Source organism: Prionailurus viverrinus, chromosome C2 (genome assembly GCF_022837055.1).
Source record: "Prionailurus viverrinus isolate Anna chromosome C2, UM_Priviv_1.0, whole genome shotgun sequence".
NCBI lineage: Eukaryota > Metazoa > Chordata > Mammalia > Carnivora > Felidae > Prionailurus > Prionailurus viverrinus.
In genome coordinates this window covers 2,188,904-2,212,620 of record NC_062569.1, presented here as the reverse complement: position 1 = coordinate 2,212,620, position 23,717 = coordinate 2,188,904, and the positions used below count along the sequence as shown (strand labels likewise).

The 23,717-nt window shown below is 44.9% G+C and overlaps 1 protein-coding gene across 8 annotated transcripts in view; it reads right to left on the bottom strand.

Moving 5' to 3' along the window:
* Window positions 1-23,717, bottom strand: part of GLB1 (galactosidase beta 1) — a 120,039-nt gene that overhangs the window by 55,626 nt on the left and 40,696 nt on the right. For all 8 annotated transcript variants that reach the window (XR_007155820.1, XR_007155822.1, XR_007155819.1 and 5 more), the window contains exons 10-13: window positions 21,521-21,633; window positions 6,116-6,190; window positions 3,844-3,933; window positions 122-235 (exon numbers count right to left, since the gene is read on the bottom strand). Coding sequence is in view for 2 of the 8 variants with exons in the window: in XM_047876060.1 (XP_047732016.1) it covers window positions 122-235; window positions 3,844-3,933; window positions 6,116-6,190; window positions 21,521-21,633 (392 nt within the window). In the remaining 6 variants the exon portion in view is untranslated. The remainder of the gene's footprint in view (window positions 1-121; window positions 236-3,843; window positions 3,934-6,115; window positions 6,191-21,520; window positions 21,634-23,717) is intronic.

Genomic DNA, 23,717 nt, shown 5'->3' with positions numbered 1-23,717 from the left:
GAGAGGAGGGGCAGAGCCGGAGTGTAGAAAGGTGCGAAAGGCCTTGAATGCCCCATTTCCAAGCACAGACCACACATCCCCCTGTTGGGGCAGACACACACAGCTCAGAGACAATTCTTACCCCGTCCACGGCGACATAGGCGCGGTCACGGACTCCATTGAGGGGTGATGACAGGGGTGTGGGGTTGCTGCAGTCTTGAGGAAGCGTTGTTCGGTATAGCACGAAACCAAAATACTGGTGACAAAAAGAAGGAAGAAAAATACATCACTCTTTCAAAAAAGATAGCCTGGCCACCTCGATCTGTGTGAAAGTGCTGTTTCTAGGATCGTAAGGAACAAAGTGTTTCTCTAGCCTCCAGCAAAAATTCAGTCTGAAAGAATTGGCTTAAATTTTTAGATCATACACTCTCGTGGCAGTCGCAGCAAGGAATCCGGAAGAGCATTTTATCAGACATCCCTTTCCCACACAAGGAAATTTGCCCAGAATCACTCAGGGGGATCCTGTCATACATATCAAGAGCTTATTTACATTACCTCAAAAACACAACATAACACAGCAAAAAAAGGCAAACAGGGGGCCTGACTGGCTCAATTGGTAGAGCATGGGACTTTTTAAAAATTTAAAAAATGTTTTTAATGTTTGTTTATTTTTGAAAGAGAGAGAGACAGGGTGTGAGTGGAAGAGGGACAGAAAGAGAGACAGACACAGAATCGGAAGCAGGCTCCAGGCTCCGACCTGTCAGCACAGAGCCCGATGCGGGGCTCGAACCCACGAACCGCAAGATAATGACCTGAGCAGAAGTTGGACACTTAACCGACTGAGCTGTCCAGGCGCCCCTCGGTAGAGCATGTGACTCTTGATCTCCGGGTCATGAGTTCAAGCCCCACATTGGGTGTAGAGATTATTTTGAAATAAAATCTTAGGGGTGCCTGGGTGGCTCAGTTGGTTAAGTGTCCGACTTCTGCTCAGGTCATGATCTCACAGCTTGTGGGTTCGAGCCCCGCATTGGGCTCCTGTGCTGACAACTTGGAGCCTGGAGCCTGCTTTGGATTTTGTGTCTCCCCCTCTCTCTGCCCCTCCCCTGTTTGTGCTGTCTTTCTCTCAAAAATAAATAAACATTAAAAAAAAAAAATCTTGAAAAAAAAAAAAAAAAGAACGAAGCCAACAATGTTGGTGAAACATTTTCCAGGTTCTTGGGCTAAATGTGCTCTAACATACAAAACAAGAGTCAATCAGAAACTGTTTAAAGTGGAGGGACGGGGGTGGCGGGAACAGAGACAGTGAGAGATGAGGGTGTAACCGGTTGCTAAGTCAGAAGCCAGAGATGCTGGTACCCCTGGTCCGAAAGGAAGGCCCCAGACTATCAGCCGCGGCAACAAACAGCACCCTTGGCCTCAGCTGGTGACTTTCCTGCTCTGGATGTTAGGCAGGGTGAGTGGAACCAAACCTTGTCATCCAGGGGGATCCCACAGACATCCAGTGTGGGACAGAGAAAAAGTTCCTCACGTCTAGAGCCCAGAAAGCAAGGGAGTGTATGTCAGCAAATGTGAGGGGGATTTAGAGGCGGTGAAAAAATAAACACGTTAACCCATGTTCTTGTGTTGCAGGAAAGGGCTGAACTCAAGAAATGTCACTGGGGCCACCACCCAAGGCTTTATGCACAAGGGTGCCCTCCCTCCCAGACCCCAAATCTCCACCTTTTTCTTGTTTGGTTTTTTTCTATTCAGAAGTCATAGTGCTCCCTGCAAAGCTGGCTGCGGCTGCCGGGGTGGGGGTGGGGGTGGGGGTGAGGAGGGGGTGGGGGCAGAGGAGCAGGGCTGCATCCCACTCCCTGCACCTGCGCTCTCCAGGGTTTCGCTGGAAATAAACACTCAGTGGGCTGGCCCCAGACCTGAATCAGCCAGGGCCCAGGGAGTGCCCCCAGTCCTAGAGCACTGCCTTGGCCAGAGATCACAGAGCAGAAGGGTCTGGCAAAGAACAGTGAGTGCAGATGTCTACGCATCAACCTGGAATTCACTTCCCGGCTTCCAGCTGCTCTAGTGACCTGACCGTGTCTTGTCCGAGACGCTCCCCTGCTTGGTGAAAAAGGCGGGTTGTATTTCTCGAGGAAGACGCGGACGCAGCAGGTGTTGGCTGGAACGGGAGCAAGGATTCTATCCAGTGTTCATGAAAGGAGGGCTTAATTACTCATTGTATCGACCCCACAGAGTTGTTAGAACAAAATCACAAGGGTAAAAAGAGTAACCAGAGGCAAAATCCACTAAGGTCAGATACGCCACTGTCTTATTACCTTATGGTTCAGACACCTTCCAGAAGGGGATGTCCACAGAGAGTCATCAGGGGGATCCAGGTAAGTGTCCATTTCAAAAAATGGGGCTGAGATCCTAACTAGGTGTTCAAACTTAACATCACAACAAGGGGACAAAGTGACCTCATGGACATCTTGACATGGCGCTCTGAGAAGGACACAGCCCCTTTGTCACGTCCATGCCAAAAATGTTTTACTGAATCTAGTCAGTGAGGGGAAGTCTACAAGACAACTGGCCCGAACTCAGAAATGTCCACGTCACGAGAAAGAGAGAGAGGGAAAACAAGACTTAGGAATAGTGACAGAGGAAAGAAGAAAAAAAGGGACATTAGAACTAAATGCGATGTGTGGTCATGGATCGGAAACTGGACTGAAAAAAAGTTAAGGGGTGGCTTGGGTGGCTCAGTCGGTTACGCATCTAACTCGGGCTCGGGGCATGACCTCGTGGTTCGTGAGTTCAAATCCCGCATCGGGCTTGCTGCTGTCAGCGTGGAGCCTGCTTCTGATCCTCTGTGTCCCTCTCTCTCTGCCCCTCCCCCACTCCTCTCCCTCAAAAATAAATAAACATTAAAAAAAAAAAGTTAAGCTATATAGGACATTATTGGATACTTGACTATAGAGTGCATATTAAATAAGATTATATGATTGTATCAATGTTAAATTTCTTAAGTGTGATCATCATATTGTGTTCATATAGGAAGATGTCTTTTTTCTTAAAAGATATATGCTGTAATATTTAGGGGTGACGTGTCAGGATACTGACCACAAACTCAAATGGTTAAAAAAGGGCAGTTGACTGCGTATACACACACAGACCCAACTGTCAACATTTAGTGAATCCAGGTGAAAGCTACATGGATGTAAATTACACTTTCCTTGCAACACTTTTAGATTTGAAGATTTCCAAAATAAAAAGCTGGGAAAAAAATTTTAAATAAATATGAGGGGCAGGCACCTGGCTGGCTCAGTCGGCCAAGTGTGCAACTCTTGGTCTCAGGGTCATGAGTTCGAGCCCCATGTCAGGCGTGGAGCCCACTTAAAATAAATAAATAATAAATAAAATTCATACGAGGCGGTGCCTGAGTTAACCACATACACGCGGGCATGCGTGTATGCACTGACAGGTGTTCTGCTCCCTTCAAAAGCAGGAAAAATCTCTAAGGACCTAACCTATTGAGAACACGGTCCCTACACCTTTGAGCTGACTAAGGACAAATAATTAAATGGTCTTTTTGCGCATTAAGATGGTGGTTTTCCTCTAGTAATCAAGACTAATTAGATCAGAAATACAGTCAGAGTTATGTTGCATCAGGTTGAGCTATGCCTATTCAAGGCATGAGAAGAAAGGGGTGGGGGGAATCTAGGAAGGACCAGCCCACCGTGTGGTACTTAAAGCTACAGAGAGCCTGGAAATCGGTGGCGAATTTACACGGGACCTGATTTATCTGCCTACCACTTTAGCCCCTGCAGGGCAGTGCAGAAAGTACCTTTTTGTCAGTAGAAGAAGGGTGAAGCATTACCTCTGAAGGCCTACCTGTTTCACCTGGATAAACGTCAACGGATAAAGGCTTTTTATGGGCCCAGCAGGACACAGAACGTTCAGAGCGTCCTCCACCGTCTTTAACTGAAAAGAAACAAGACCAGCATTCACTCACTGTCACCTGGTCATCAGAGTGGAGGCTAATGCCATTTGCAAATTATCAAAGACATTACTGGATTGGACCAAATCCCTAAACAGACCTAAACTGTTAAAATTCCGCTCAATGCTGACCCCCAGTTGCCTTCAATCATCGCTATCCATCCCCTAACTCTCGACGAAAAATACCTCACGGTGGTCGTAAAGCGTGTCAAGCACATCTATTCGCAAATACAACCTCTATACAAAAGGCCCTTCAAATGAATGAAAACCAAGGCTCGGAGGCTGCCTCCTCTCTAAAGCCTTCCCCAGCATCCCGGAGGGAAGTAACCAGGACTGCACCTTCCTCTGAACTTGACTGTGGCCTATTTTCCACGCCTGCATCACGTACCGGCCGCTTACCTTTGCCGTCCTCGCCGTTGTGTCAGCTCCTTAAGGGCAGAGTCTGTGTGGTGCTCACCCGATACCCAGCACATAGTAGACACTCAATAAATGCTTACTACATTTGGTCCAGACGATCGTGTACTCTCACAACCCAGGAGGCTTATTCCAAGGTAGCAACAGGATGATGGCAGCTACCGATCGCTGAGTGCCTGCCGAAGCCCAGGTGAGCGCACCTTGCTTGCACACCCCAGGGAATCCTTACAACCGCCGGGTGGGGCAGCCATCACCGTCCCCAGGTCAGGGATGAGGAAACAGGTTCTCAGAGAGCCTCACAGGAGCAACGGCAGAGCCAAGGTCTGCAGTTAGGTTTGGCTCTGAACCTAGGACTTCCCGCGACTGACACTGGTTAGAAATTTTATGGACACTTTTGCAGGGATACCTTGCTGATGTGTAACATAAGGGAAAACAAAACCTTAAGTACAATTCCATCAGTTCAGCTACTCACATGGACGCTTTTCTATGTGGACAACTAAAGAAATTCCACTCACGGTAAACGGTTTATTCCATAAACCATGTCCTACATCAACTGAATTCAGTTGCGTGCTAATTTGCTGTCTTAAACTGTAAACATTTAGTTCATAAGGAAAAGCTATTTCTACTCACACAATTCTCCTTCATGGCAAATAGAATGTATTTTTGGTACTATGCTAGTTTTGTTTTGCTTTGTTTTAGCAATGTTGCTGTATTAAATATTTGTACCTATTTTCTGTTGCAGAAAAATACATTTCTCGCAGCTCCAAAACAAATCAACCTCCTCAAGTAGCCAGCAGCAAGGAGAAAAATAGAAGATACTCCGTTTACAAGTGTGATTCAAGTCTGATCAAAACTAAAGAAAGATTCCTATCACGCAGAGAGACCACATTCTTTGTAGAATGTAACACACGTATCTGACGCTAGGTGGAAAATGTCGCAGGAGCTCAACCAATCACAGTATCAAAGGGCTTCACGAACGGAAAAATTATACAATCGTGTTTGGCATTTTGGTTAAAGATAAAAACTTACACTATTTTAGAATGTCAAGATTCTTAAGAAATGTGTAACTGCTTGTGGTTTTTTTTTTTTTTTTTTTTTTTCTCTTGTGAGTTAACAGATGTAGGAGTTAGGGATTATAAAAGGGGAAATCCTGAAGACACAGATGGTCAAAACAAATTGATTTTGGCTTACGTCACTCCCGGCAATGAAATGAAATCTCCCTTCTTTTTCTCTTTCCTAGAATAAAATGTCTTCAACTCCTTTTTATGATTAATTTCTAGCCACTTTCCCCCTTGCTGTCCCATTTACCAAATAAACCAGAGCCCAAAACTCAGTACATGATTTTGAGATGGAGGGAAGCACACTACATATGCAAAGATCTATGACAATGCCTGTGGCTTTGGAGAACTCCCTAAAAAAACGCAAATTATGGAAAAAGAACCTCACCAAGCATAACAAGGTGGCATGTTATTCCCGCAAAGGTCCTGAAGCTGCTTTGGATGACTGGTAATTGAACCAAAATGACCTGAATGATGTACAAACGTCCACCCACTCCTGCTCACGCCCTATGTGCTCACCCCGTCAATATGACACATGCACGTCCCCATTTTCCCAGAAACATCACCTACCCCATCAGTCTCAAAGAAAACCAATTCACAGAAAGATAGAACCAATTCCCCAGCGTGACACTTTCACTCACAACTGCTAAATTCCACCCCCTCACTCCCAACAGTTCTGTTATTTTCTTTCTTACCTTTTGCAGAGCAACTTTTCCATATGCAAACTTGGGTGTAGATGGAGGGATAAAACCTTCTGGTACTTTTTCAAACTAGAAACCAGAGTGGAGAAAGAAAAAAAAAAAAAAGAAAAAAGAAAAGCTGTTAACCCCCCAGAAACGTAGCTATACAATTCAGTTTTCAAAAGGAGGCTCAAAGACTCCAACAATAGTGCGGGTGATTTTTGGAAAGGCAAAGGAACAAAAGGTTTCCCCCGCCAGACAGGGTTTGGTAAAGCTTTTAGTTCCGTGTGTGTGTGCATGTCTGTGTAGGTCTGCATTGCAAACTCCAGGAATCATTCAAATAATTATAGAAGCAAAGACTTCAAAGCAGAGAGCAAAAACAAGGAGAGAGAACGAGGTGATGGCAGAAGGCTGGAGTTGGGGGGAGAAAAGGAAAAAGGCCCAGGCCAAACAGAATCTTGAAGGGAGGCAGCTGTAAGGAAGGAAAAGTATTACTCGCAGGTTGAATCTTACTGATAGATTAAAGTTTGATATCAGTGTTAAATTTCCTGTGGTTATGTAAGAGCATATTCCTACCTCTTATGAAACACACACTGAAGCATTTAGGGGTCAAGGTAAAGTATTTAAAGGTTACTGCATGTAACCCTCCAGTGGTTGAGAAAACCCAACGGGGCAGTGAGGGGAAAATGATGAAGCACAGAGAGTGAGATGTCGAGCTGGGTAAATCTGGGTGTGGAATACTCAAGCGCTGGATGTACTACTTTTATTCTCGAGACTTCTCTGTAAGTTTGAAAGTTTTCTTAAATAAAAGCCAAAAACTGAAAGAAAAATAGAACCTTACTGTACACTAAGCGCGCACACACACACACACACTCAAATTAGAGTTAGAAGATGTAGGTGCCAAGTCTTAGAAGTCTGTGTCCACCTCCGAGCAGACGGCGCTATGATCTCGCAGGCTCCCCACACTTCTTTCCTCCTCCATTCTTCTCTTCCTCCCTTCCTTTCCTTCGGTTTCCACCTTTTAAAATTATTTTTATTATTAAGTTTTTTAATTTTTGAGGTTTATTTTTGAGAGAGAGGCAGAGTGCGAGTGGGGGAGGGGCAGAGAGAGAGGGAGACACAGCATCCGAAGCGGGCTCCAGGCCCCGACCTGTCAGCACAGAGCCCGACGAGGGGCTCGAACCCACGGACCACGAGATCGTGACCTGGCTGAAGTCGGACGCTTAACCGACTGCGCCACCCAGGCGCCCCTCCCCTGGGGTTTCTAATTGCCTTTCTCTTTTCCTGTCTGCCTTTAGGATAGGAAGGGAAATTTTTTGAATTTTTGAATGTCTGAAAATGGCATATTAAGTCGATAATTTGGATGAGTATAGAATTCTATACTGAAAATCATCTTCCCTTAGAAGGCAAGATTTGCCCCCCCATATCATCCGGTGTGAGTCACCGGATGATTCTTGTTCTTTCAAAGGTGACTGGCTTTTTCTCTCTAGAAGCTTGTAAGTGCTTTATTCTCTATGTTTTCATTTTTTTCCAAGGATGTGTTTGGGTTTGTGTGTTTTTTACATTTATTATTCTGGGCAACTCAAATATCCTTTTTGGTTTTAGAAGAAAATTCTGTATTTGTTTTAATATTTTCTTTTCTTCATCTTTTCCCCTTAAAAGTAAGTTAGACGTCCTAGATTGTTCCTCTGTATCTCTCATCTTTTCTCTACTTCGATCTGTCTTCTGGTTCTAATTTCTAGGAGATTATCTTTTTATTTTGGGGAAGCCTTCTTTGTTCTTTAATTGCTCCTTTTTCAAAGTATCCCATTCTTATAGTGTGAAAGCAACATCTTTCCAAATGTCTCCAAAAGATATAAATTTGAGAGGGTCTGCTCGGCTTTGCTTAAGATCTCTCATTTCTGTCCTGAATTATCTGTTGCCTTGAGGTTATTTTTCTGTCTACTTCATTTTGGTCTTTCTCTTTTCCTGTACAGGTTTTATGGATGTCTTCAAACATCCGGCCACCCTTGGCCATCCATTCTTATTTCATGGTAATGCAAATGAATGCACCAGCATTTGCATAACCATCTTCTCTAAGCCAATCCTGCTCTGTGTACAACAGCAAGGTTTGTTCGGTGGGGAACTGTTTTAGGGTGATTTGGGAGGGAGTCAGACATGATACGTAAGGTTTTTGCTCTCAGGCTGCACACTTTTTTTTTAAATTCTAATTTTCTGACTATTAAAAAGATGCTTCCCTGACGGACAGTCCATTTGAAAGAAGGGTGGCAAAGTGGAGGACCTGATGGGAAATATGCAGTTCCATTAGCCTTCCCATTTTCAGCTGTTTCATTCTGTCTTTTGTCACATCTGCGTTTCCAGGACCCTGGTTCTCTAGGGTTCTTTAAGAGTAATCTACTCCCTGTTAACCTGTTTCTTTAAAAAAAAATTTTTTTTTAATGTTTATTTATTTTTGAGAGAGAGACAGAGCATGAGTGGAGGAGGGGCAGACAGAGAGGGAGACACAGAATGCGAAACAGGCTCCAGGCTCCGAGCCATCAGCACAGAGCCCGACTCGGGGCTTGAACTCACGAACCGCGAGATCATGACCTGAGCCGGAGTCGGATGCTTAACCGACAGAGCCACCCAGGCGCCCCTGTTAACCTGTTTCAATAATCCCCTTTCACACTCCCTGGGGACCTAGACTTCCTCATGCTACTTCCTTAGTCACCTACATCTATTTTTGTTACCCAGAAATTTTTTGAAATCTCTTATGCATGGATAGTGCCCCTCTTGATGGCTTCATTTAAAAAAATACCATTTTTAATCATTTAATAACATTTGGAAAGGCAGAAGAGATATGTGGTCAGCCATCCATCTTGAACTGTATTTCTAGTATTCAATGAATTGATAGTTCTGTGACATTTTTAAAGATTAAAAAATTTTTCTTAATGTTTATTTATTTTTGAAAGAGAGAGAGTGTGAGCAGGGAAGGGGAAGAGAGAGAGGGGGACAGAGGATGCGAAGCGGGCTCTGTGCTGACAGCAGTGAGCCTGACGTGGGGCTCGAACTCACGAACCGTGAGATCATGGCCTGAGCCAAAGTCAGACGCTCGACTGACTGGGCCACCCAGGCACCCCTCTGTGACATTTTTAAAAGAGCACATTAAAGGGGTGCCCGGGTGGCTCAGTCGGTTGAGCATCCAACTCTTGATTTCACCTCAGGACATGATCCCAGGGTCACGGGATCAAGCCCCGCATCAAGGCTCTGTGCTGAGCACGGAGGCTGCTTAAGATTCTCTCTCTCCCTCCCCCTGCCCCTCTTCCCAGCTGGCGCGCGCGCTCTCTCTCTCTCTCTCTCTCTCTCTCAAATAAACACAATGAGGAGCACCTGGGTGGCTCAGTCAGTTAAGTATCTGACTTCAATGAATTTGAGTCCCACATCAGTGAGCCTGAGCCCTGCTTCCGGTGAGCTCCGCTTCCCTCACTCACTTGCGCCCTCTCTCTGTCTCTTAAAATAAAATAAAATAAAATAAAATAAAATAAAATAAAATAAAATAAAATAAAATAAAATAAAATAAAATAAAATAAGCACATTAAAACGATCTTCATGATTCACATTAAAATGAATGTGAGGCCAAGTAGTTGTATCTGTGGATCTCAGACAGACAAGATGGGAAATCTCTCTTCCCAGCCTCCCTGACAGTCCTAAACCACACTCATTGTCCTGGGGCAGTCTCCCTGCCTCTCCCTCCAGCCCACACTCTGGCCAATAGAAGCAGCAAACACAAATCCACAGAGGGGAACTGGGAGTCGTCTAATTTGTTTGCTGAGGTCCCCTATTCACCTGCACATAGTAGTGACCATGTCGTATCTAACTCCGAAAGTCAAGGTGGAGTCCAGCGTCCAGTGTGAGCAGGGCTGCAATCTCCTCTATCACACTGGAAGAAAAAATCGCGGCACAGGCAGCTTTCCTTAACCTACACTGAGCTCACAGGGATGGAATGCTTCTGTACTAGTTTGGTCGTCTCCCTTGCTATGCACAAAGGCCCTTACAGTCCGTTATTGTATTTCCTTTTTAGAGGTGAGACTGCTGAACTTGCTCAAGAGAATCACAGGGCAAAGGAATGAGCTGGGATCTTGACCCCAAGTCGAGTGTTGTTTCTATCGTTCCACCTCACCTCCTTTATTGTACAACAGTACAAGAGACAGTGTCTCCTATTAATTAAACATAATTCCAGAGACAAAAACACCCCATGATACCTTTTCTCTTCCAGTTTTCCTCTTGGACCCTCTCCTTATGCACATATGCCATGAAAGATTAGAGACGGTTTTGTAATTTGCTACTGCTACTTACCCAAAGTACTTTTGGCATGTCTAAATACTGACAATAATTTTATTTATTGCATAATATATTCAATGTTTATTTTTCAGAGGGGGGGGGCAGAGAGAGAGGGAGACACAGAATCGGAAGCAGGCTCCAGGCTCTGAGCCTTCAGCACTGAGCCCGAAGCGGGGCTGGAACCCACGAACCGCGAGATCATGACCTGAGCCCGGGTCGGACACTTAACCGACGGAGCCACCGGATGCCCCTACTGCATATTACATCCAAATGGATACGACCATTCTTTCGGTATTAGGATTTAGATAGTTTCCAATTCTTGATATTACAGATAGTGTTACAATGAACTTTATGTCTATAGCATCATCTTGGTTAAAAAAAAATATATTTTCAATAAAGCACCAAGTGAAGAGTTACTAGGTCAAATGATATAAGCATTTTATATGAGTCTTAATAGAGCGTATGCCAAAGTTTTCACCAAATGTCTATACGTGTTTACATCTTCCACCCAATTGTCGATCTGGATGTTGGTTTTTTTAAATCAGTGGTAAGAGCTCATCATAATGTTGATATTAAGTCTCCATCTGTCTATCCCATTTGCCCCAATCTTCCGTCTTTTCTTTTCAACAAGCTTAGTGATTTTTCACTGATTATCTTATAGTAAAATCCTAATCTTGTATCAAACGAATTTAATGTTTCAGAAAAGGATAAATATTCCAAAACACTATTTCAGAACCTTAATTTATTTTTCTGTCATAATCTGTGCTTTAATCAGAGTTTTCATACTGGTCACAAATGTTGCTTCTTATCCTGCCTATTTAGCTGGACAAATTTAACATCAGAAGCTGCTCTTGTCCCAGTCAAATCCAATAGATTCAATGGCGACCAACCTCTCTTTCCCCAAGATCTCTAACGTTTTCATTCGTTCTTCTAACAAATTCTTATTAAGAAAGGACTTTGTGTCAGGTCCTACGCTTGGCACTGGGGATATAAACAGCCTAATCCAGACTGTGAAAAATGTGCGTAAACAAATGGCACCAATGCACTATGGGAAATAGCACGTTCAAGATGTCCACACTGCAAGGCGGTAGAAGAAGTTAAAACGCGACTAACTGCAGAGCCAGGTCAAAGGCAACGTCCCAGAGAAGGTAACTGAAGTGTGTTCTCATTTTCTAGATGGGTGAAGGCGAGGGAACATTATGTGCAGAGGCTGGGAGATATCAACAGTACTGTCCTATTCACGGAATCTTATGCACCTTCATTTTCAGGCCGGAGAGTCATGTACAAGAAGGGGAGAATTGCAAAATGCAGCTTGAGGAAAATAGGAGGCCAAGTCACGGAAGGCATCTTGACCAGATCGGCGTTTTAGAGAAATCACTCTGAAAGACAAACCAGAAAAGCCAACTCTGCAGGAAAGGAAAACACTAGAACCACAAGAGTGCAGGCAATGCTTTAGAAGTCTCACATTTGTTATGAAATAGTCACTTCGTTAGCCCTAATTATCAGACATAAAACACTGTGTTTCCACCAGCACCGTGGATCCGCAAGAGACAGCTTGTGTCTACCCACCGAGCTAATGTCATTCCATCCATAAACCAAGAAGAACAATCAATCAGCCGGTGTAGACTGGTCCTCAGTCAAGTTTCAGACTTCATTAAGCTCTGAAATAGTAAAAGTCACCTTGGCCATTTTCACATCCCCGGTCCCCACCCCGCCCCAGCGTCCACCTCAGGGAATCCTAATATTTGCTCCAGTTATCAAGGTCTGCAATGTACAACTTGATTAATTTCTGTAATAATGGCCCATCACCAAAAAGCCAGCTGGACTTTTATCTTTGATAGAATCCTTAGGAAGAACTGTAACAAGACTAGAAAGCGGGTCTTAAATTCATTCAAAAGCGTACAAAAATAAATTCACCACGGCCCCTCTCAGGAATTGGTAGGGAGGAGGAGGGCGCTGCCCTACAGTCTCATGGTTCATACTCGAGGTCAAAGTGTTAACCATGTCTGGTTGAGCTTTACCCACAGCAAAGAGAGTATTTTAGAAAATGCAAATGTCATGAGCTTTGTCATACCTTGAAGAGTCCCATGCCAAAGGCCACCTGGAGCCTTCATCCCCGAGCACAGGCTTCTGCAGCCTGACGGGAAATTATCCACCCTAGGCATCCACATCAGTGAAAGACATTGTCCGTCGACACCCAGCTTACTCTTGAAACGGATTAAAGAAGAGACCCATTCTGCCTTTTACGTCTTCGGTGAAGGAAGAGGCAGCTCTAGGGGGGGTTTTATGCTCCCATTCTTTTCCTCAGTGCGAGCAAACCAGCTGACTGAAAGTCTACAAAGTCTCGTAAGACAGATCCCACTTTTAAAGCAGTTCTTTTCTCTTTTCCAAACCTGAAATACCGAAAAGAAGACGGAAAAAAGGACCACGGGGTAAGCTATGATCTATCATAAGCTATTGAATTATACTAATTTCTGGAGACTGTCTCCTTCACGGGTTCATCTTACTGTGCCCTCTGGTGAAACGCTGGGACCCCCTGGGTTTGTCTCCGCTTGGCCCACTGCCCTTCTCGCTCAGCTCTCCATCGGCCATCTCAGCCTCCCCTGGACTTTAGCCTCCCCTTCCACCGATGACCTGTCCTAATGACTGCTTCTTGGAGCTTCTCCCTCTTAAGTGAGGCACTTGCCGGATAGACACCTCCACTCGGATGTCCCCAAAGGCATCTGGAGCTGAACAAACCCAGAGCAGAGCTTTCTTCCCCTTTCCCCTTCCTGGCCCGTCCCTTCCCTGCAGTCCTCCATGGTTGTTGCTGACCACAACACCCATCCGGTTATCCGACCAAAAGCTGTAAACCGAGACAAATCAGTGCCTCCTCACGCTTCCTCACACCTGCACGCGGGCAGTCACCGAATCCGACCGATTTTACCCCCGAAACATTTTTCAAATCTATTGCTTCCTCTCCATGCCCCGCCGCCCCCACCACCATCTCATTTCTAGGTTATGTCAGCAGCCTCCTGGCTCATCTCCTGCATCCGGAAATGTCCCCAGGGAGGGTCCCAGCAGTGCGTTCACATGGTCACGGGTTTTCGTAAAATTTGCAGAAGTCATCGAATTTAACCGCCACAGGCTAAGACCCTTGTCTCTTTCTGCGCCAGCTGCCTTGTGTCACAAGTCAGGAGGCTTTGGGGTTCGCCACAGGCACCTCTGGGATTCACCCCAGGGAGAGCTGAGGTGGGGTTTATTTAATTTGGGTGTTGGATACATCTACGTAGTTCGTTGTCACTTCCGTGGCTGGATACACTATCACTAACAGATCATTCCCCACACCCAACAGGCTGACTCACGTGCACATCACTTGGTGCCCTGAGGCATCCAGCCTCAGAAGTACAGGGTTGTAGAAGAGACACAGGGTTTCAAATGTCTGGGGCCAGGACCTGTCTGTAGAAATTTCTCCAAATTCTCAAGCTCATATATGAAAGAACTGGAGAGAGACTGCCTCAATTTTGATAATAATCTTAAATATGTATATAACATTATCAGAAACAAAATGTGAAACTTTTTGTTTTCTAAACTCTCAGTATGTGAGAATGCAAACTGGTGCAGCCACTCTGGAAAACAGGATGGAGGTTCCTCAAAAAATTAAAAATAGAACTACCCTACGACCCAGCAATTGCACTACTAGGCATTTATCCACGGGATACAGGTGTGCTGTTTCGAAGGGACACATGCACCCCCATGTTGATAGCAGCACTATCAGCAATAGCCAAAGTCTGGAAAGAGCCCAAATGTCCATCGATGGATGAACGGATAAAGAAGATGTGGTATATATATACAGTGGAGTATTACTCGGCAATCAGAAAGAATGAAATCTTGCCATTTGCAACTACGTGGATGGAACTGGAGGGTATGATGCTAAGTGAAATTAGTCAGAGAAGACAAAAATCAAATGACTTCATTCATATGAGGACTTTAAGAGACAAAACAGATAAACATAAGGGAAGAGAAAAAAATAATATAAACACAGGGAGGGGGACAAAACAGAAGAGACTCAAATATGGAGAACAAACTGAGGGTTACTGGAGGGGTTGTGGGAGGAGGGATGGGCTCAATGGGTAAGGGGCACTAAGGAATCTACTCCTGAAATCACTGTTGCACTATATGCTAACTAGCTTGGATGTAAATTTTAAAAAATAAAAAAAATAAGATTAAAAAAAAACGCTCAGTACATTCTAAAAAACAAATTTCAATAAGCCACGCTAAAGAGAAAGATTTCCATTCTCTCTCTAGAGAAAAAGAGTACAAACAAAACAGAGACAAAAACCAGAAGGATAGCAGATGTGTTTCAGTTAATAAATTCAAAGTATGCTTTGGAATTTTGTGACGTTTGCGATTATTTTAATCCTTAAAATTTTTAAATTTGTCATTTTTTTTTTTTTTACTCATTTAAATACACTTTTGGGGCACCTGGCTGGCTCAGCTGGGGGAGCACGTGACTCTTGATCTTGGGGTTGTGAGTTTGAGCCCCATGTCAGGTGTAGAGATTACTAAAAAATAATACATTTTAAAAAATACACATTCATTTTTGTTGCCTTATCCAATACCCTTTGTGACATTCGTATCTGACTATATCGCTTTCTTCACATTCCTTAAGAGGGCATAGGCAATAGCATTAATGTTCTTGGTGATAATATCACCTGTCCATTAAGGAGAGACTGTAGTAGCCATAGCTTACAATGGAGAGAGATCAGGGAGCCAAATAGGAACTGGAGATTGTTAAAAGTCCAGTTGACTGGAACACAGGTCCCCCTTCCAGCCAGGCCACTGAAATGCACGGTGCATGTTTGCAAAGTGCCAGAGTGTGACAGTCAGAATGGTCCTAGCCGTCCTGGCCAGGTGGTCTGTAGAGCAGGGGCCCTTGAACTGCAGCAGAGAGGGGACTGGCGGGTGATGGTGAACGGCTCTAGCAACCATCAGCCAGAAGAGCCAGGGAGAGTCAGGAACAGTGTGGGGGGAGCGTTGCCGGGGTGGAGGGAGGGGCAGAAAGAGGGAGCTAGAAATATAGGAGAATAAAAATGTGAGATCAAATATAAGGTGATGTTTTACATAAAAAAGCACAGTAAATATGTTTTAATATTCAACGATAAGGCATCAAGAGCTCATGATTTCGGAAAGAAAACTATTCTAAAAGTAAACCCACCAGCAACGCCACTGCTGGGTAAATAACCGAAGGAACGGGAAGCAGACTTGAGCAGATATCAGTGCCCTGATGCCCCAGGTAGTATTATTCAAAACAGCCAAAAGATGGGGCGCCTGGGTGGCTCAGTCAATTACGCATGGGACTCTCGGTTTCAGCTCAGGTCATGATATCTCAGAGTTCCTGAGTTCGAGCCCTGCATCGGGCTCTGCACTGCCGGTGGAGCTTGCTTGGGAGTCTCTCTCTCCTCAGCGCCCCTCCCCTACTCGTGCCCACGCATGCGCACATGCACTCTCTCTCCTTCTCTCTCAAAATAAATAAACTTTAAAAAAAAAACAGCCAAAAAAAAGGTGGGGGGGAGACGCCTGGGTGGCTCAGTCAGTTGGGCGTCTGACTTTGGCTCAGGTCATGATCTTGCAGTGAGTTTGAGCCCGCATCAGGCTCTGTGCTATCAGCTCAGAGCCTGGAGCCTGCTTTGGATTCTGTGTCTCCCTCTCTCTCTGCCCCTCCCCTGCTCACACTCTGTCTCTGTCTGTCTGTCTGTCTGTCTCTCTCTCAAAAATAAATAAATAGCCAAAAGATGGAAAACAACCCACATGTCCAGCAAGAGACAAATGAGATGAACAGTTAAACAACATGTGGTCTATCCATGCATGGAATATTACTTAGCCAGAAAAAGGAGTGAAGTTCTAATACATGTTACAACATGGAGGAACCATGAAAAAATTATGGTAAGTGAAATAAGTCAGACACAAAAGGAAAATATTGTATGGTTCCATTTCTATGAAATATCGAGGACAGGCAACCTTACAGAGGCTGAAAGTAGAGGTTACAGCAGCTGCGAGGAGAGGACACTGGCGATTCTTCCTTTTTTTTTTTTTTAATTTTTAATGTTTATTTTTGAGAGACAGAGCGTGAGTGGGGGAGGGGCAGAGAGAGCTCATTTGAGGCAGGCTCCAGACTCTGAGCTGTCGGCACAGAGCCCGACACAGGGCTTGAACTCACAAGCTGGGAGATCATAACCGGTGCCGAGGCTGGATGCCCAACCGAGCCACCCAGGCGCCCCTTTTATTTCTTAATAGTTACAGAGTTTCTGTTTGGGTGATGAAAAGATTTTGAAAATAGACAGTGGTGATGGTTACACAACATTATGAATGTAATTAAAGCCACTGGATCGATCATACACTTAAAAATGGTTAAAACGGCAAACTTTATGTTCTATATACTTTATCATAATTTTAAAAAGTTAATAATGTAAGATGCCAAAAAACCACTGAATTGTGGACTTTATGTATTTATTTTTTTAAGTGTATTTATTTTGACAGAGAGAGAGAGAGCGAGAGAGAGAGAGAGAGAGAAAGAATGAATGGATGCGGGGGAGGGGCAGAGAGATAACCAGGGTTAAATCTAGGTACTGGGCACATGGGTGTTTGCAACATTATTTTATACACTTAAAATTGTTGGGAGTATTTCATATTTTAAAGACAAATATATCTAATAACTGTATTAAGAAATGAAAGACTCACTTTACGAGTATCTAAAAAAACAGGATATTTGGGAATAAGCATATTAAGGAATGGACAAGGATTATCTTAAGAAAATTTAAAACAAGACAGACATCAGAAAAGACTTGAAGAGAAGGAGAAGCAACTTTTTTTGGCTAAGACTCCATGTCATAAATTTCACCCCTAATTTGATACACAAATTTAATACAAAATGAGTCAAAAAATCAATAGGTTTCCTGGGTTTTTGTTTTGTTTTTTGAAGTTGATAAAATAATACCAAAGCGTATGTGGAAGATGAACTTACAGAGTAGCCAGGGAAATTTTGAAAGACTAAACACGGAAGACAAGTCCTCCCAGGTGATAATAAAACATAGTAAAAATAACAACTGAAACAGTTTGGTGTTGGGAAAGGAGAAAAAAAATTCAGTAACATAAAAGAATCTGAAAACAGACCCAAATACTTTAACCGGCTGGTAACTTAAGAGATGAATAAAGCTGAATCCCAACCTCACTCCCAACAGCAAAACTAGCAATTCCACGTACATCGATATTTGAACATAAAATGTGAAGTCATAAAAATTGTAAGCACCCCACAGGAATTTATTTCTACTACTAGGCTAGGGAAGCAGCCATGAGGGGTGCCTGGGGTGGCTCAGTCGGTTGAGTGTCCAATTTCAGCTCAGGTCATGATCTCAGTTTGTGGGTTCGAGCCCCGCGTCGGACTCTGTGCTGACAGCTCAGAGCCTGGAGCCTGCTTTGGATTCTGTGTCTCCCTCTCCCTCCCCCTCCCTCCCTCTCTTTGCCCCTCCCCCACTCACCACTCACACACTCTCTCTCCTTCAAAAATAAACATTAAAGAAAAATTTAAAAAAAAGAGAGAGAGAGAGAAGTGAAATATTCGACTATATAATAACTCAGAACTGCTTTTTGCAGGAAAAAAAACACTGAAGAAACCCCCAAACTGGTAAAAATGCCACAACAGAACTCTTGCAAATTACACAGAAAACAAATAGGCAGAGAAACGGGGAAGGAACCCGCACAGGTAGCACACAGAAGAAACACAGGTGGACAATTTGTACATGAAATGCCACGCACATGGCCGCCTCTTCACTGCTGACATTCCGTTTGCATGCTCTCACCCCGGATGTCCCACATGGCTGTCCTATCACCTTGAAGTCTTCACTCCAGCTTTACCTTCTCCAGGAAGCCTTATATATACCAAACAGCCAAAACCATACCTGGCATACAGAGGGAACTTGGCAAACATTTGTGGAATTACTTGTGAATCAACAAACAATGTGGGTCAAGTCAAATAGTGTCTAATACAATTATAATGCCTCATGGGATTTTTTATTTTTTATTAAAAAAAATTTTTTTAACATTTATTTATTTTTGAGACAGAGACAGAGCATGAACAGGGGAGGGGCAGAGAGAGAGGGAGACACAGAATCTGAAACAGGCTCCAGGCTCCGAGCTGTCAGCACAGAGCCTGACGCGGGCTTGAACTCACGCGAGATCACGCGAGATCATGACCTGAGCCGAAGTCGGACGCTTAACCGACTGAGCCACCCAGGTGCCCCATGGGATTTTTTAAAAGAAAGGGTTAAAATACATGAACTCTAAACCTAAGGGAACAAAAATACATGGCCTTAATAAAACATATAAGTCACAAGGGATGTTAAGTGGGCTTAATATGAGATACAGTAACGGGTGGCTCAGTTGGTTGAGCGACTGACTTTGGCTCAGGGCATGATCTCGTAGTTCGTGAGTTCCAGCCCCACGTCGGGCTCTGTGCCGACAGCTCAGAGCCTGGAGCCTGCTTCGGATTCTGTGTCTCCCTCTCTCTCTGCCCCTCCCCAGCTTGCACTCTGTCTCCCTCTGTTCTCAAAAATAAACGTCAAAAATTCTTAAAAAAAAAAAAGGTGAACAAATAGATTCTTGTAAAGTAAGACAGTTGAAAATAATCAATGTATATCAAGAATCATAATGAATGAGCATAAATGAATGTACCAATTAGAAGACAAAAAAATGTTTAAACTAGATTTTTCAAAAATCCAGTTATATCTTGTTAACGAGGGACATGTGAAAAAAAAAGATATTCAAAGGTTGAAATTAAAGTATTGTGAAAGATATAGCAGTAAATATTAACCGAAAAAATGCATTAGTATCAGACAAAAAAAAACCTTGAAGGTAAAAAGCATTATTAGAGATACAGGGCTGCATACATGATGATACTAAATAAATGATACTGAAAGGTTTCATTCTCAATTTGCATTCCTAATTCTAATACACAATTACAAAGAGAAACACAATCCTTTAACAAATAATAGAATACATGGATAAAAAGCCAGGAAGGATATCAAAGATATCAGCAGCACCATTAATAAGCTTAACCTAAGGAACACGTATATAGATGATATCCAACAATTATAAAACATATAGTACTGAGGCACCTGGGTGGCTCAGTCGGTTAAGCGTCTGACTTCGGCTCAGGTCATGATCTCATGGTTCATGAGTTCAAGCCCTGAGTCAGGCCCTGTGCTGACAGCTCAGAGCCTGGAGCCTGCTTCAGATTCTGTGTCTCCCCCTCTCTCTGCCCCTCTCCTGCTCACATTCTGTCTCTCTCTCTCTCTTAAATATAAACATTAAAAACTTTTAAAAAACATACTTTTTTTAAAAAAATTTTTTATTCTTTTATTTTAGAAAGAGAGCATGCGAGCAGGGGAGAGGGACAGAGGGAGAGACAGAGAGAATCCTAAGCAGGTTCCATGCTCAGTGTGGAGCCCAACATGGCCCTCAATCCCACGACCCTGGGATCATGACCTGAGCAGAAATCAAGAGTTGCTCTAACGACTGAGCCAGCCAGGCGCCCCCTAAACATACAGTCTTTTCAAGAACACATGGAACATTGACTCATATTGATACATGCCAGGCTCCAGGACTCGGTTTGACATATTTCAAGGGATTCACATCATACAGACCATGCTCTCTACCCAGAATGCAAATATGTTATAAACCAACAAATTATAAAAATAATTATGTTAATAATTGCTACTTCTGAACGACTTCTGAACATTTCCAGGGCCAAAGAGGAATCCAAACAGGCATTATGAGAAGCAAACTACAGTAAGTATGTTACATATCAACGCTTAGAAGAAGGAACTATAGAGGAACCTGAAGGAAATACATAACCTTGAATATTTATATTAGGAAAGAAGAAAGGCTGAATTACAAAGCTAAGTTTCAAATAAAGGAAGGAAATGCCAAAGAGAGGCACAAGGAGCTTTGAAACAGAACGAACATACAAGAGAGAACTGGGGAGTCATCGCTATGAACTCTGCGAAGACGAAACTCATAGTAAAAAGTAGCGAGCGCAACATTTCAACCGTAAATCTGAAAATTCAGGCGAAGTGGGCAAATTCTTAGGAGTTAAGTATTGATCACATTTTTCAATACGCTTAAAGTATTTCATAAGATGAATTTGTACACGTAGGCTTAAATTGAGACTAAGGCATCCTTAAACCAAAAAAAGGTCCATACCATTTATAGGCAGAAAACCTTTTGTTTTTTAACTTCAAAACTCAGGTGACTGAGCAGAAAAATTGTGGTTTGGTTTTTTTTTTTTTTTTCACACCCACAGCAGAGACAGGAAACCCCACCTGGGTGCTTTAGATGCCTCAAAAGGTCACAACTGTTAGCAGGACTGAGCGTTCGGCTGGCAGGCCAAACGGAAGTGGCACTTACTTGGCCCAGATGAAGAACGGAGGTGCTGTTGATAGCTCACCTTTGCACCATGCTTCACAAAGCCTGCGGATTTTCTCTCCTACGTGCTTCAGCTACTTACGTGGACACACATCTTCTTCCCTTCAGTACAAACAGTTGGAACGGCCACCAGTTGTCGGACAACACACGTGCCAGGCCTATACCGGATGCCTTATGGATGGTCTTTTTTGTTTTTTACTGTTTATTTATTTTTGAGAGAGAGCGCAAGCAGGGGAGGAGAAGAGAGAGAGGCGGGGGGACAGAGGATTCCAAGCAGGCTCCGCGCTGACAGCAGCAGGCTCGAACTCACGAACCTCAAGAACGTGACCTGAGCCGGAGTCGGCCACTCGACAGACTGAGCCGCCCAGGGGCCCCACAGATGTCCTTTTCGGTCCTTATGATGCAATGAGGTGCTACTGTCCCAGCTTCACAAAGAATAGACAAGTGAAGTAACGTGCTCACAGGCTCGCTCTTAATCAGGTGGGGGTCAAGACCCAAGGCCAACCAAATCCACCTGAGGTCTCCCCTCCATACGCCCTTTTAAGCACAAGGGCTCCAGGGACTCATCTACAGAGCACAACGCATCCAAAGCAGGCTGTATCCAAGCCCCACTCACTGCGGCCAGGACCAGGCACCCACCTTCCGGATAACGTCCCGCAGAGCAAAATACTTGTCAGTGAGGTCCCCTGCCTCACTCAGTGGGGCGTCATAGTCGTAGCTGGTGGGCTGTGGTTGGTAGGGGATGTTGGCCCCTGGAAGACAAAAACATGCCACCGGTAACTACTGAGGGCCCTCCCCGCCGGGACAAGTTCTTTGGGATTTCTGGGCTCAGGGTTGTTGTCGGGGGAGAACATAAAGGGCACATTAGAACCCACTGTCAAATGACACAGAGGTGGCCCTGAGGAGGCAAGGTTTAGAGAAACGCGTTTCTTCCAGCAGGTGGCCCTTCACAAGCACCTTAGAGCCTATAAGGCGCCGTCCCCGCCCATTCGCCCAGCAAGAGCCCTCAGCGGGGACCCCAGCAGATGTCACCACCACCGAACCAGCAGGGAGCTGAAGCTCCCACAAAATGAGGTCAGTGTCTCAAACGAGTCATGGCAGGCTTCTGGCATGACCCACGTCTGCGATCGTTCGCATGCCCTCGGACACAACACGGGAGAGGACTGCAGACACACGTTACCCCACGGAGTCAAGCGTAACCATGAGGCCTCTAGCGCCTGTGCGGTCAGAGGACCTGCGGTGTCTTCTCCCAGCCCCTTCAGGAGCAAGTCACACCCTCACTCCCCCAGCTCCCGGGACGGCTGCTGCTGACAGCTCTCAGATGCGCCCTCTGTTCTCGAGTCTCTGCTGGGCCACCCTGCCAAGGTTATGGCCCTCGGGGGACAGCCCATGTGCAACAAGTGACCACGAGGGCTCAAAAACCCAGCCCCTGGTGTCCCAGCTCCAGAGCTCTCTCTAGAACCAGCTGAGCCACTCCAGAATTCCCTCTGGCCTCAACTCCCTCCCGGTGCCCAGGGCCACCACCCACACTCTCTGAAGGTGCTGCTCCTGGAACGTGCCCCAAGAACCTCCCGCTGGGGAATCACGGTCCGTTTCCCAGGGAACGAAACCCACCACAGAGACCAATAACACTGATCATACTGTGTACGCAAAGACTAGAAAGGTAAAGGGCCTTGCAATTATCGTTCCAGGGGCAAGGTCTGGACCAGTGGGCCCCAGCCTTGTCACAGATGATGTTCACAGGCAGGAGACTGGGTGCATTAGTGGGTAGCGAGCCTGTGCTATACATAGAAAACTTACCCTTGCAACATGGAGAGCCTGTTCAGATTCCTAAGCCCCACTGCACCGGAGATTCTGAGTCAGCAGGTCTTGGGTGGGACCTGAGACTCTGCCTTCCTTTAAAAGTTTTTTTTTAATGTTTATTTATTTTTATTAAAAAAAAAATTTTTTTTTACGTTTTTTTATTTATTTTTGAGACAGGGAGAGACAGAGCATGAACAGGGGAGGGGCAGAGAGAGAGGGAGACATAGAATTGGAAGCAGGCTCCAGGCTCTGAGCCATCAGCCCAGAGCCCGATGCGGGGCTCGAACTCACGGACCGCGAGATTGTGACCTGAGCTGAAGTCGGACACTTAACCGACTGAGCCACCCAGGCGCCCCAATGTTTATTTATTTTTGAGAGAGAGAGAGAGAGAGAGAGAGCGAGCACAAGTGGGGGAGGGGCAGAGAGTGGACACACAGAATCGGAAGCAGGCTCCAGGCTCTGAGCCATCAGCACAGAGCCCAGTGCAGGGCTCAAAGTCACGAACTGTGAGACGAAGTCAGACGCTCAACCGACTAAGCCGGGGTCTCTAACAGGCTCCCAGGTGATGCTGATGCTGGCGCCTGTGGACTAGTAAGGCTCTGTGCCAGGCCTTTCTCTTCTGGTCCTGAGAGCATTTTGCAACACAAGGGTGTGAGAATAAAGCTGCTTTAGGATCATCTCATACCACATCTAACCGTTAAGCAAAGGAGGCACAAAGTCTGACATTTCACCTGTGACTTGGTAAGAACTCCTTGGTCTGATCCCACAGCCCGTGAATGATGGCGCCACCTTGGGGGATCCTACTGGACCTTGGGGGATCCTACTGGTGGTGGAGCTGACAGATGAGCGGGGCCGAGGATCAGGTCAGCCCCCAGCACCCCGTTTCATTAGTTCTCTCTGCACAAAATCTACATGTCTGAGGGACTGGGACCACTTGAGCAACTGAACTGACCCAATCCTTCCTTTACCTCGCTTTTTCTTGACTGGAGGCAGTGGCCTGCCCACAGATCCACCTGCCTGTGGGGATACATAC